Source organism: Lithobates pipiens, unplaced genomic scaffold, assembly GCF_037356315.1.
Source record: "Lithobates pipiens isolate NorthernLeopardFrog02 unplaced genomic scaffold, aLitPip1_a1.2 Scaffold_19, whole genome shotgun sequence".
Classification (NCBI taxonomy): Eukaryota; Metazoa; Chordata; class Amphibia; order Anura; family Ranidae; genus Lithobates; species Lithobates pipiens.
In genome coordinates, this window is record NW_027507764.1 from 180070303 (window position 1) to 180083977 (window position 13675).

Consider the following 13675-nt stretch of genomic DNA (forward strand, 5'->3'; position numbering starts at 1 on the left):
TATTCTCTCTGAAGTATGCACCCCTTCTGCTTAGAACCAAGACGGATCTCTCGAACTAAGCAAAAAAATGCCTATTGTGGCTAGGCAGAGTGAATGCCCTAAAAATGTTGTCCTCCCCTGGTTTCTTTATTTGTTCCAAACAATTCCCATTTCCTTACCCTCCTGGTTTTTTAAGAAGCTGTGCCAACTATTCTCCTCCTTTATTTGAGGAGGGGCTCGTCCCCGGATACGCTATGAGACTATCGCTCCCCAAGTTTCGTAGCGGAGCAGGAGCTCCAGATGCCTCCATATACTATAGAGCAGCTGTGCTCATGCGTATACTTAACTGGTTTCATCATTCCTCCTCCAAATTGTGGGTGCAGATAGAGAGCCATATTAACCCAATAGATCTCTGTGTGTTGCCGTGGACGCCTACTGAATTTCTGAAAGGAGAGGAACCCCTGAGTGACCTCACCCCACAAACCATACAAATCTGGACCCGAATGAATTCCTCCAAGACCCTATCTCCCCTGAAGGGACCCATGACTCCATTGTTTGGGACTCCCGCTTTTCCACCGGCCCTGAGGGGAGCGAATTTTGGACCTTGGTGTAAGGAGGACCATAGGCGACTTGCTCAAGTTCTACGTTCAGACCCCTCTCTGACTCAAGACGTCCCCCCCCCCCGACTTATCTTCCCATACCTCGACACATTGGCTGCAGAGGCAACAGGTGATTTCCTTCATTCGCACCTTCCCATCGTTACCCAACGTACTCACTGACTTTACAGACTTGAGGACATGCTGCTCCAGGCCACCCCTCCTACACATGTAGTCTCTCAATTATATTCTCTCTTGCATAAGGCTTTTAATTCTGACCTACCCCCATACACACAGGCATGAAAGGAAGACCTGGGCCACTCCATCTCACCTGTAGACTGGCAAAAGTGTTTCATATTGACTCACAAAATGTCTCTAGCCTCCAACTCTCAAGAAAAGGGGTTTAAGCTGTTGACCCATTGGTACAGGTGCCCTTCGACTTTGCACTGGATAAACTCGGCGCTTCTGGATACTTGCTGGCGTTGCTTATCACCTAGGGGAACCTTACTTCACATTTGGTGGAAATGCCCCCCTGTGAGGAAGTTCTGGCAAAAGATCCTAGACTTGTACTGCAGACTCGTGGAGACCTCAATCACACCTTCTCCTGAGTTAGCCCTGCTATCTCTGCTCCCGGGACCACTTAAGTCAATCAAGCAGGACGTTCTGCGCCACTTTTTGGTGGCCGCTAGAACGGTGTTGCCCAGATATTGGAGGTCAATGGACATGCCTTCCCTGGGGGATTGGACAATTGAAGTGGACCGAATTAATAGTTTGGAACGAATGTTGTCGCAGGAAACGGGTAGGGAGGAGCAATTTTCCAAGACCTGGACCTCGTGGTCTATGTTTTTCGATATTCCTCAGAATTTATCTTGTGGGCCACAGAGGATTCTACTGATACACCTGTGTGACCAGGGTGGAATGTCTATCTCTTGAACCCTAAAGCTCTTTACTGTCCAGACCCCTCTTCCCTTACTCTCTTCCCCCTTTCTTACCTCCCTTATAAATGTTGCAACAACACCAGGTTACTTAATTCATGACCTCCAGTCTCATTAGACCGGGATGGTGACACATACAGAGCTTCCTCCCCAGAGGGGACGTGGCCAGAATAGGTACAACAGCTCTAGCCTACCTGTAATGAGTGGGCATCACTCGTTGAGAGGATAGTGGTGCGCACATACTTACGTTACCTTGGAATAGGCACTGTAGGCGTACAGGCTCTTACACCATATTACGCAAACCGAAACTAAAGAACTCATATCAACCTAGAGATAGTTTGACCCCATTGTAGCAGAGTTGGATTTTTCTGTTTATCTGTCTATGTATCAATGTAAAACAAATATGTTGGATTATTCTGTACTCCTTTTATTTTTCTACCATGTCTTTTTCTTATCTCAATAAAAAATAAGATTGAATTAAAGCGACCCTTTCATCCTGGTGATGGAGTTTAACTCAACATTACGATTTAAGAAAAAGTTTAGACTCCTCCAGCTGATAAAGCGTTACAAGACAGAGACAAACCTGAATGAAGCGTTTTGCAGCTCGGCAGGCTTCCAAATAAGATCTATGAAGCACCCATTTTCCAGCAGCCATTGAAGCAAGATATTTCTCATTGCGGAGGGGATGGCCAACAATGATGTGAGTGCAGCTTGGATCAAAGCACTGCTTATCTATTACTATTCCACCTGAAAACAGAGAATGACATCAGAAAAAAAAGTTAAGCCATAACAGGCTATGTATATGCTTGTTAGTGAAGTTAGAAAAGACAAGAAGAATAATAAAAAAAAAAAAAAAAAATTATTGAAATACTGAAGCAGACATTGGTTTACCTAGCTCCTCAATGAGCTGAGAGTAGTCAATTCTTTCCTGAGGATTTAAGGAAGAAAGCTGGAATCTCCTTTCCTTTTTATCCTCTTCCACTGCTGGTTTCTCACACTGTAAATAAAATGACACCAGTCACTAATTGTGCTCTAGCCTAACAAAACCCACCTGCATGCAATTGAGAGAGATAGACCTAAAAGTTGACTACAGAAATTAGAGGCCAGTTAGATGTGCCATCATGATACCACTACCGCATAATTTCGCTTCTCAAGTATTTTTTTAACCACTTGCTTACTGGGCACTTAAACCCCCTCCTGCCCAGACCAATTTTCAGCTTTCAGCACTGATGCACTTTGAATGACAATTGCGCGGCCATACAACACTGTACCCAAATTACATTTTTATAATTTTTTTCCCACAAATAGAGATTTCTTTTGGTGGTATTTAATTACAGCTTGGAGTTTTATTATTTGCTAAACAAACAAAAAAAGATGCAAAAAAATAAAAATAAATCATGTTTAATAGTTTATTATAAAATTTTGCAAACAGGTCATTTTTCTCCTTCATTGAAATGCACTGATGAGGCGGCACCAGTGGGCACTGATAGGCACAGTTAAAGCGGCACTAATAGGCACAGATAAGGCAGTACTGATGGGCAAAGATAAGGCGGCACGGATGGGTGGGACTGATGGGCACTGATAGGTGGCACTGCTGGGCACTGGTAGATGACACTGATGGGCACGGATATGTGGCACTGAGGTGCAGCACTGTTGAGGTAGATTGTGGGCACTGATAGGTGGCACTATGGGCACTAATGGGTGGCACTAATGGGTGGCACTTTTTCTTACACTTAGGTGGCGCTGGCAGGTGGGCACTGATGAGCTGGCCCCAGCTCGCCGTGATTGGGACTGAAGTCCCTCTAACGGCCGCCGGTGATCGGCTTCTTTTTTTCTCCTCGCGCTGACAGCGCGAGGAGGAAAGATAGCCGATTACCAGCTCTGTTGTGATCACATGATCAGCGGTCATGATCATGGTAAGGGGTCGGGATCGCAGGCCGCTCGTGCACGGGACGACGTCAATAGACGTCGTCCTGGCAAAGCAGGTCCGCGCTGTAGCAGTCATTCGGCTATAGCGCGGATCTCTAGTGGTTAAACATGTATGCTACGACTGCCCCAGCATACATGTTACATTAATCAAGAAAGAAGTGAAAAATGCAGTCCTACATGTGAGACATTGAGTTATTTAGATTGCTACTGTTTCTATCAGGTAAATAGCCAACAAAGTAATTGCCATTTTCCTTAAAGTGGAACTTTAGGCCAAAAATAAGGGCAAATAGGCAGAAATATTAATACAGGAGAGACATGCTTTGTCAGCATTAAAGTTACTTGCCTGCCTTTCCACCCCTGTAAAGTGACCTGTGCACACACGCACAGGTCACTGTACAAATTCAGCAATGCTGACTCTAATTGAACACCTGAGCATGCGTTGGAGCGATGTCATCCCCACCCTGCCAAGGAAAGTACCCGGCGATTGACATGTGATACTGCATCGCTGGAGCACAGGGAAGTATAATTCCACTTTAAGTTTTATCAGGCAGGTCAACCAGGTAGACGTGAGGGTTATCAATTGATCTGGCATAATCTGGAGAGGACCATATAGGGATAAATGAATTCATTATTACTGTTTGAAGACAAAGTAAACCGAGAATAGCTTATTAAAGCGCATCTGTGTACAACGTACAGTCACTGCCATTTTTCTGTTCCTGATCTGTACCAGCCTCCATAAGGATATAGAACACAATTGTTTCCTATGTTCCCTGTTCACAGCACATTTGTATGATGTACGGTGCAGAAAAGTGCAAATATGCTGCATTTCTCCACAGTGCATTGGATGGCATTACAGGTCACTGCACACATTTGTACACGCCCAAAGCTTCAATAAAAAATAAAAAAAAAAACACACTGTACCCCTCACCACCCTGCTGAACAGACACCAGCCCACATGCGAAAACTTAATGTAGATGTGGTCTTCATTAGTCTGCAATACTTCCCTTTGCTTAAATGCCCAGAAGGACACTTGATTACGCCAGAATATTTTCCCTTCTTCCAAGTGATGGTCTTTATTTTATTTGATTGGCTGTCATGGGATTATGCATGATGATTATGATACTTTTGTGCACACAGGCACCTCACCAGGAACGTAAACTCTGCTGCACATGTGCAGCTCAATATACATTTAAAGAAGTCTGCAAGTAGACAGGTACGTCTATTTTATTGCAGAAGAGATGAGGCATGTCTCTTCAATGAACAGCATTGTCTGTTCACAATTTGTTAATTTAGACATCAATTCTTCTTTAATAATAGTGAATTTCTAGCGTGGTACATGTAGTTTTAGTACTTGACCAGGCTGTCCGTGAGATCACTAGATTCAGCACTGCGGTTTCATTTGTCGTTGGAGCACCAAACCACATTCTCATGTATAGGAATGCTAAGCCTTCTGATCCAGACTTTGAAGTGGAACTTCACTCTCCCAATCAACAGTGATTATTTTTAATCCTCATGCCGCTAGCTTTATATTAATATATATATATATATATATATATATATATATATATATATATATATATATATATATATAATCAGTTACTTCCTGGTTCCTAGCCTAGGCAAATCAAATTATGTCATGCATCCCAGAGGAGTCTTCAGAAGGTTCAACAACTCTGTTACTTATCCCAGGAGTCTTCAGGAGGGAAGGGGATGAGGAAGGAATTTCTCAGCCAAAATCACTCTCCTGCATGCCGAGCTAAGAGCAGATGGATTCCAGGAAGTAAACGTTACATGAATCATTTGCCCTTACACAGGATGGTCATGGTCAGAAATGCTAGGGGGTTGGTTTTTGTAATCATTTCTCAACAAAATAAAGTATGGAGACATGGACAGATGGGAATTATTTTTTTTTTTTTTTTTTTTTTAATATTTAAAGCAAAGTATAAAATAAGGTTTTTGGTTTGTGCTGCTCAGATCCACGGGGGGGGGGGGGGGGGGGGGGGGTGTCATTTGCTATGCTGGAACACGTTACAACCTAAGCACAAATATAACATAAAAAAAGCTGAACCTATCCTAAAACTTTATAATCATGGCCTAGCATGCAAAGTTCTGTTTTTTTGACAACTATGTCCAAATGTACAATTTGGATGAAAATGGTGACTTTAATTCTTACAAAATTAGAGAAAGTATTCAAACATTTCAAAGCAGTTGGCACAATAAAGAAAACCGTACCATTTCTTTAGGTTGAGGAGCTACAGGAGGATTGGCAAGTGGGAATGCAACGCTTGGAGCCTGTGGGGTGGGGATCAGGGGGTCCTCCTTAACTGGAGATTGGAGGTCCAGTCCTTTTTTTGAGGTGTCTTTGGATGAAGTATGCTCTAGCTCACATGCCTCTGAAATTTAAAGTACAAAATAAAAAAGTGACAACAGAGATCATAATACAAAATGTGCTAGACTAGGTGCTAACTGCCCTTACCCATTTCAGCTATCTCTGTATCCGTTAAAGATTCTTTGAAATTAGATGTGTCATTAACTTGACCTTTCTGAGGCAGCAAAGGTTCTGTGCACTGGGAGGGACTATTAGGCCACTGTAAGTTGCTGGCCAGCTTGGCCCTCTCTTCTCTTGCAGTTGGGTCATCCCAAATAATTTGCTCATTTTGTGATGGTTCTGTATTCAAATCCATTAAGATCTGTCGAGAATTTCTAAAAGAGAAGCATCACATTAAAGTAAAGCAGGTGCAATCTGGGATTTAGGATGTGTTTGCTGTAGGTGTGGACATTCTTTATGGTAACAGCAGATACAATGCACACTACAACATTAAAAGTGGTTCTAAAAAGGTTGAAAGGTTTTTTTACCAAAACAAATACTCTACTAAAACACATAAAAACAAAAAACACACACACACAGCTCCCTAACTCCCCTGAGCAGTGATCTGTCTCTGGATGCACAGAGCCAGCTCAGAAGCAAGTCCACATGAGTTCCCCCTTATAGCAAGCAGCTTGCTATGGTGGGCGCTCGCGGAGGCAAGGAGCCAGGAGTGCCACCAGGGGACCCAAGGAGGATAAGGGCTTCTCTGTGCAAAACCATTTTACATAGCAGGCAAGTATAACATGTTTGTTATATAAAAAAAGAACATTTTTATTTTTTATTTTTTTAACCACTTCAGCCCTGGAAGGTTTTACCCCCTTAATGACCAGGCCATTTTTTGTGATACGGCACTGCATTACAATTACGCAAACATGCAACGCTGTACCCAAATAAAATGTATGTCTCTTATTTTCCTTGCATGTCCCCCTCGGATCTACAGTGACTGCATTTCCAAGTGCAATTTCAAGTGCAGTCTGCACTTGTAATACAAAGTGGATTTGCCTTTAGTAAATAACCCCCCAATATCTTTTACATTTTTCTATAATAAATATCCCACATTTTTATCAAAAAAACAAAAACAAACGTGTATAACTTTTTGCTATAATACATATCCAATAACACAAAAAAAAAAAAAAAAAAAAAAAAACACGAATTCTCATGCTTAGGCCAAAACGTATTTACATATTTTTGGTTAAAAAAAATAAATCTCAATAAGTGGATATTGATTGGTTTGCGCAAAAGTTATACCATTTACAAAATAGGGGAAAGATTTAGGGACTTTATTTTTTGGATTGTTTTTACTAGTAATAGCGGGGATCAGCGATTTTTAGTGGGCCTGCAACATTGCAGCTGACAAATCTGCCCCCAAGTGACACTTTTTGGTGACCAGTGCTATAAAAAAATGCACTGATCACTGTATAAATGGCACTGTCAGGGAAGGGGTTAACGCTAGTGGTGATCAAAAGGGTTAAGTGTTCCCTAGGGAGGTGCTCTCTAAATGGTCAGGGGGGATGGACTGACTGGGAGTAGAGAGAGATCACTGTTCGTGATCACTAGGAACAGCTGATCGCTCTCTCTTCCAGTCAGAACTGGGATACGTCTCGTTTATTCAGCCTCCGGGCACGGGCATCGGCTCCCGTGGCACACATTCGCCCCTTGTATCCATTACACAAAGCCCATCCAGTTTATATGTTGTCCTTAATGATGACGCTCCTTTTATGATGGCCTATCCCTGTGAGCTTATATCCATAATTAATTATTGCTAGATCTCACCAAGTGAGATATATTTTTTATATATTTTTTAGGATATACATTTTTTATCGAGATTTATACATACATTATATACACGCACATATTAGAGAGAGATATAGATATATATTATATATATATATATATATAGAATATTTCTTATGATATGATAAAAATATTTGTGATTCATTATTTAATTTATATATTTTTTTTTCAATGTCATATATTGTTTGACAGTATGTATATATGTCCTCTTTGTTTTTTCATTGTTCTTACTTACCTTTGGTAGCCGGATCTGAAGAAACAACGGAGCTGTGAAACACGTCATCCCATTGGCTACCCGTATCATGTGACTTCTGGTCCTCGATTTTTGCGTCCCAGGCTGGAACGTACTTAGGGCTCCAGTTTCCGTCAGATGTGCAGGACGCTTGTACGCTGTACCACTGGGCATTCCGGATTGACTCAGAGGTTACACGGCCACGTTACCAGCTAACCTACAGGCGAATCTGGTGTATTGCATCTAACCAGTTTCTCAGCAATGGATAGAAACTCGGACTGCTGAAGCACTTGCCATTTGATTTTCTACATGCCTGTATTCACTCTGCGTTTGTGATTAGCCATTTGGCTTTGTTTTTTAAATTCATTAAAAAGTGATTTTAGATACTCCACTTAGTTTGGCGCACCTGGTCTCTTTTTCCTTGTTATTTCAGAGTTCTTGCTTCCACTTCCAAGGTTGCTCCCTACGGTGCCTAGATTTATTTGAAAATTTTTATGCATTTTTTTATCTCCCCTGTTCTTCCTTTTTTAATTTATATTGGACACTCAGTGGATTTTTGCGCCATTATCCCCTCCTTTACCTATTACATGAAACTACGTACAGGTATGTTGTTTCGCACAATAGAGCGGCCCTGACTCAGTATATATGTGGTGGGTGGTCTTTAAGTGATTAAATAACAAATATGTTACTTATCTGCTTTGTGCAATGGTTTTGCACAGAACCGCCCCAATCCCCTTTGAGTACCCCCCAGCAAGCCACTTGCTACAGTGGGTACTTGTGCAGGCTTGATCCTGCACTACACTGTGTACGTCTTAACACATGGTGTGGCTCAGTACTGCCCCCTCAGATCTGGATTTGATGGACAGTAACAGGAGCCAATAGCTGATGCTCCTCACACAGAATCCAGTGAAAATTGAGAGAGAGTACCGCCACTGCTCTACTGCACAGCTGCAGGGAGAAGCTGCACCTGAAAAGGTTTTTTCTTACCTTAAAAAAGGGGAAATATAGCCAAAGCTTTTTTGACTGTATGTCTCCTATAAACCACAGGACTGCAGTTCATTCTGCACTCCTGTGATTCGTTTTCAGCCGACAGCAGGCTGAAGCACTGTTGGCTAGCATCAGAGCCAGTCCAGGCTTTGAAAAGATCCCGACCATATGGTAGAGATCCACCCAGGTGCCTGGATCGACAGCTGGCTCAGCCTCTCAGTCAGTCATTCCTGCCCCCCTCCACAGTACAGTGCTCCAGTGATCACTGGAGGGGCAGAGAAGAGAGCCAGTAAAGGACAGTCACTGGCTCTCTGCAGTCCAAGAGCTAAGTGATCAGCAGTGTTTGATCGCTCAGTTCTCGGTCTTAGAGCCAACTGAGGACAGATGCAGCATCAGAACGAGGCAGCATCCACTTGCATTAAGGTTAAAAAAAAAAAAACCTTTAACAAACATCATGAAAATGCAGTGCGCATGATCCTAAGGATAACAATAAGATAAATATTATATGGTATTACTGGCTTATATAAATAAATACCTTCGTGCTTCCAATATTCGGCTCCTGCTAATACGTGTTGTACGAGCACCTTCCGGAGTACAGGGAGATGTATCAAACCCTGCTCTACTTAATGCCGATGATCTCTGCCCTTGAGCTTTCACAATTGATGTTGCAGACATCAGCTCCTGCAGCTGTCGCTGGAAATTTTCCCTCATCTCCAATGTCTGTGTGAGACCTTATCAGCAAGGGAAAGTGAAAAATTTAATTAGGATTGCCTAAATAAAATAAACACAAGATAAAAAATGAAGCCTAAAAGTGGAACTTCAAACTGCCCATCCCCCATATCTATCACATTTGGCCCAATATATTTTTTTTAGGTGGGGAGCAGGTACCCACCCCCACTCTGATTGCTTAGGCAATCAGAGCAGAAGTTCAGTTCACCCCCCCCCCCCCCCCCTTCTTTGCCTGCAGTCTTCTGGGACACATCACAGAACTGTGGGACCATTCACAATGTACAGCACAGTTCACGCATGCACAGCGATCAGCCAGCAGAGAAGCCGAAAGGAGTCACAGGGGGCTTACCTTAGTAAACATGCCAGTGCAGAGGACCCAAAGACAGGCGAAGAACCAGCCTGGGTGAGGACAGCACTGGATCCCTGGAGAGGCAGGCATTTTATTAAAAGTCAGCAGCTGACTTTCAATGTTTTCTTTCTAGAGTAAAGATCTTCTTTAAAGGTTTACAATTAGAGCTCCTAATACTATTTTATTTTGAATCTTCCAGGACGGCTTAGAGATGCTCCTCCCACCTAGCACAGGAAACACACGATCCACATTATAAAAGAAAAAATAAAAGTACCTTGTAGAGTACACAAGGCTAGTATTGAGGTATATTCATACCACAAGAAAACTTACAGAACCTTCTGCCACAAGGAGCAACTCCAAAAAAAATACTTATGTAATAAAAAACCATCACATATATAATTGTATTAGTTTGTGGAATTTCAATGTCCTTATAGCCTGAGAGATTGCATAAAAAATACCCAGGCAAGGTCACTGCGACCAGATATTTTCTCTCTAAACCATTTACATACCTGCTGTCCAAGAACATTAATGCATTAAAGTGGTTGTAAATCAGTTTTGGACTATCCAAAAAAAAAACAAAAAAAACTGCAAGATAAAGACATAATGAGCTAGTATGCATGGCATACTAGCTCATTATGAATGATTACCTGAGATTGAAGCCCCCACATCGGTCCTTCTTCGCCGATCCGGCGGCTTGTGTGCACGTGCCGATGACGCCGGCACAAGCAAATATAGAGATATCTCCTAAACTGCGCAGGTTTAGGAGATATCCAGTGCAGCTACAGGCGAGCCTAAATATAGGCTCGTCTGTAGTTTAAAGTGGTTGTAAAGGGTTTACAACCACTTTAAGACAACCTATTGCTGATTGCACAAGACAATGCAACGGTCAGGTAAAAGCCTTCCAATTCATACAGCCACATACACAAAAGAGGGCTAAACTTCAAGGAGGTCATTTGAACTATTAAGCTCCGTTCCCACTAGTGCGACTCGCCATGCGAACCTGGACACAAAGTTGCATGAGAAGTCACCACCTATAAATTAGAATAGCACCCGTTCCGATCTATGCAGCTTAAAGTTTCAGCAACCTAGAAAAGGAACCTCTACTACCCCGATGTGACCCCTGATGCAACCCCGATACAGAGACTGAATTTGGATCAAAGCTGCACTTCAAATCACACAACCTTGGGGCTCACAACAGTAGAAACGTAGCCCAAAAGTCAACACATTCGTTTGTATAGGAGGCATGAGCTCCTCCCGAGCATTACGATACCACATGTGTGGGACTTTTTCATAGCCTGGCCACTTAGAGAGGCCCAATATGCAGGGAGCACCATCACATGTTCTAGGAGCATAAATTACACATCTAAATTGTTGACTACCTATTACATTTTTGAAGTCCTTGGAGCACCAGGACAATGACACGTGGCACCCATTGACACGTGACATTGATATGGCACTGATGACAGATGGCACTTATACGTGACACTGGGGACAGGTGGCAGTTTATTTAACTTTTTTTTTTTTGCGGAACTTACGGGCGCCGCAGCCATTGATCTCTCCCTCCTCACACGCTCTCTCTGTGTGAGGAGGGAGAGCGGCGCTGAGAGATGATCTCATATGTTTACATATGAGATCATCTCTCATTGGACACGTCGATCGCGCTGTAAACGGCCGCTGTGATTGGCCGTTTACAGCGATCTGTGATTGGCTTTGTCCAAGGGACACGGCCAGAACAGAACTTCCCCAATGCGCGCTCTCAGGAGCGCGCATTGTGGAAGTAAACAGGAGGACGTCCAGGGACGCCCTCCCGACAGGTAGCGTCTGCGCTGTAGCCGTCTTTCGGCTATAGCGCGGGCGCGATGTGGATAAACATACTCGGAGAAGTATGAGGACAGAGACAGAGTATTTATCCAATACCCCACACCCAGCAATTCTTATGCAATTAATGTCAATGCCACAAAGCCAACAATTCATATAATCACATATAGATATAGCTTAGTCTCTGGCTACCAATCCATTATACGTCCATATGGTGGAACCCAGGGAGCTCCGGGTGATAGAACTCTAGGCACACAAACTGGAGTGCATAACAAATAATGTTACCACATAATGGTTACAGCTTCAGCTCCTAGACACAACCAAATATTCTATTTGGAACAGAAGCAAAAGTGAGTCACCTTAAAACGACATATTTAAACAATGTATTAACAGTGATTACGGTACACTTAGCTTGCTTTATATAACACACGCTAAGGTGGGAGACAGACAAAGCCTCCCAGCTCATAAGTCCAAATCTAGTGATAAATGAAAGCTTCTGACACCTTTGGAAAGCCCTCTAGCGTGCAACTAAAGCAATCAGAAGGCCAACACCTGCAGGTATTGACGACCAATCATTAAACCCAGGTTTGTCTGTGCAACCCTTGCATGGAGGTTATGCACAGGAGCCTATCAATTGAATGTTGCCTGTTCCACATCTAACGTTTCTAGTTCAGCCTAAGAGTAGGTTATTGCCCAAATCCAAGTACAGAAAGTTCAGGTTAAACCACGGCAGACCCCACTAAGCTATCACCTCCAATTGTTGAAAACAAGAGGTGTAAGTGATGGTAGACATGGAGTAAGCAGAGCCCAGGTGCCCTGCACATGCACAAGCATGACCCAAGTGTAGGAAGGCATTAACAGGTTGCAGCTTCTGTTTATCTCTGAGTTTGCCAGCACCAGCTCTGTGTGTAAGGGCTTCTGCCTCCAAATGACCACACTAATGGTGGACAGGAACACATTTATCATGTGTTTGTAGGAGGCGTGTAAACCCTCACAGCAACCAATACCCAAAGAGAGGTCATCCTCCTAAAGGGCAACCACCTTGTGGCCATCCGCCAAAAATTACAGCAAGTGTCATGGCGGAACCGGGAGTACATGGTGTAGCTTTACAGACCAAATGAAATCTGCAGTAATACTCCTGAGAGGATCAAGGTCCACCTACTGCATCATTCCCCACCTGTTCACGCTCCCTCCCTGGTGTCTGTTGATGATGGCACCAGGGAATACTTATACAACCACCCTATAGATGTCCATACAGAGGGACCTGCTGCATTCTGTCCTGGTTCACCTGCCTCAGCAGACAAGCACCCCTCCCCTCCACCTGGAAGTAGTCAGGGACTCTGGATACCTCTGCTCCAGCCATGCAGTACTCCCTCCAAAAGAGATTTGGGGAAGACAGTGGGCATGATGCATCCATATTGATCAGCCCCAAACATAGGGAGCTTAGCCAGCAAACTAAGATATGGTGGTTGACCAAATGTAAGGGAGGGCTCCACTAGAGCAGTGATGGCGAACCTTGGCACCCCAGATGTTTTGGAACTACATTTCCCATGATGCTCATGCACCCTGCAGTGTAGTTGAGCATCATGGGAAATGTAGTTCCAAAACATCTGGGGTGCCAAGGTTCGCCATCACTGCTCTACAGCCTGGGTGCCCACGAGGATAGCTGCCTCTCCTATGGCAGAGAAGGAAGCTTTATGAAAATGAAAACAAAGTTTTTAATTTATCAATGCTCTCTAGGAATCCTTTTAAAGAGCACTGCAGCACTGGAACTGGTGTCCAGGCAGTAGATAACCTGTACTTGCAGGCTGTGCATCTGGACCCGCTGCAATCAGGCTTCCGCCCAGGTCATGGAACAGAAACAGCACTCCTTAAGATTTGGGACGACGCCCTTGAAGCAGCAGATGACGGAGAGCCATGTCTCCTCGTACTGTTAGACCCAAGTGCAGCGTTTGATAC

The 13675-nt window shown here is 43.5% G+C and overlaps 1 protein-coding gene across 2 annotated transcripts in view; it reads right to left on the bottom strand.

The window, feature by feature from the left end:
- Positions 1-13675, bottom strand: part of TOPBP1 (DNA topoisomerase II binding protein 1) — a 103656-nt gene that overhangs the window by 14096 nt on the left and 75885 nt on the right. For both annotated transcript variants that reach the window (XM_077491520.1, XM_077491521.1), the window contains exons 20-24: positions 9356-9551; positions 5916-6142; positions 5672-5832; positions 2402-2507; positions 2094-2257 (exon numbers count right to left, since the gene is read on the bottom strand). In XM_077491520.1, coding sequence (XP_077347646.1) covers positions 2094-2257; positions 2402-2507; positions 5672-5832; positions 5916-6142; positions 9356-9551 — 854 coding nt within the window. The remainder of the gene's footprint in view (positions 1-2093; positions 2258-2401; positions 2508-5671; positions 5833-5915; positions 6143-9355; positions 9552-13675) is intronic.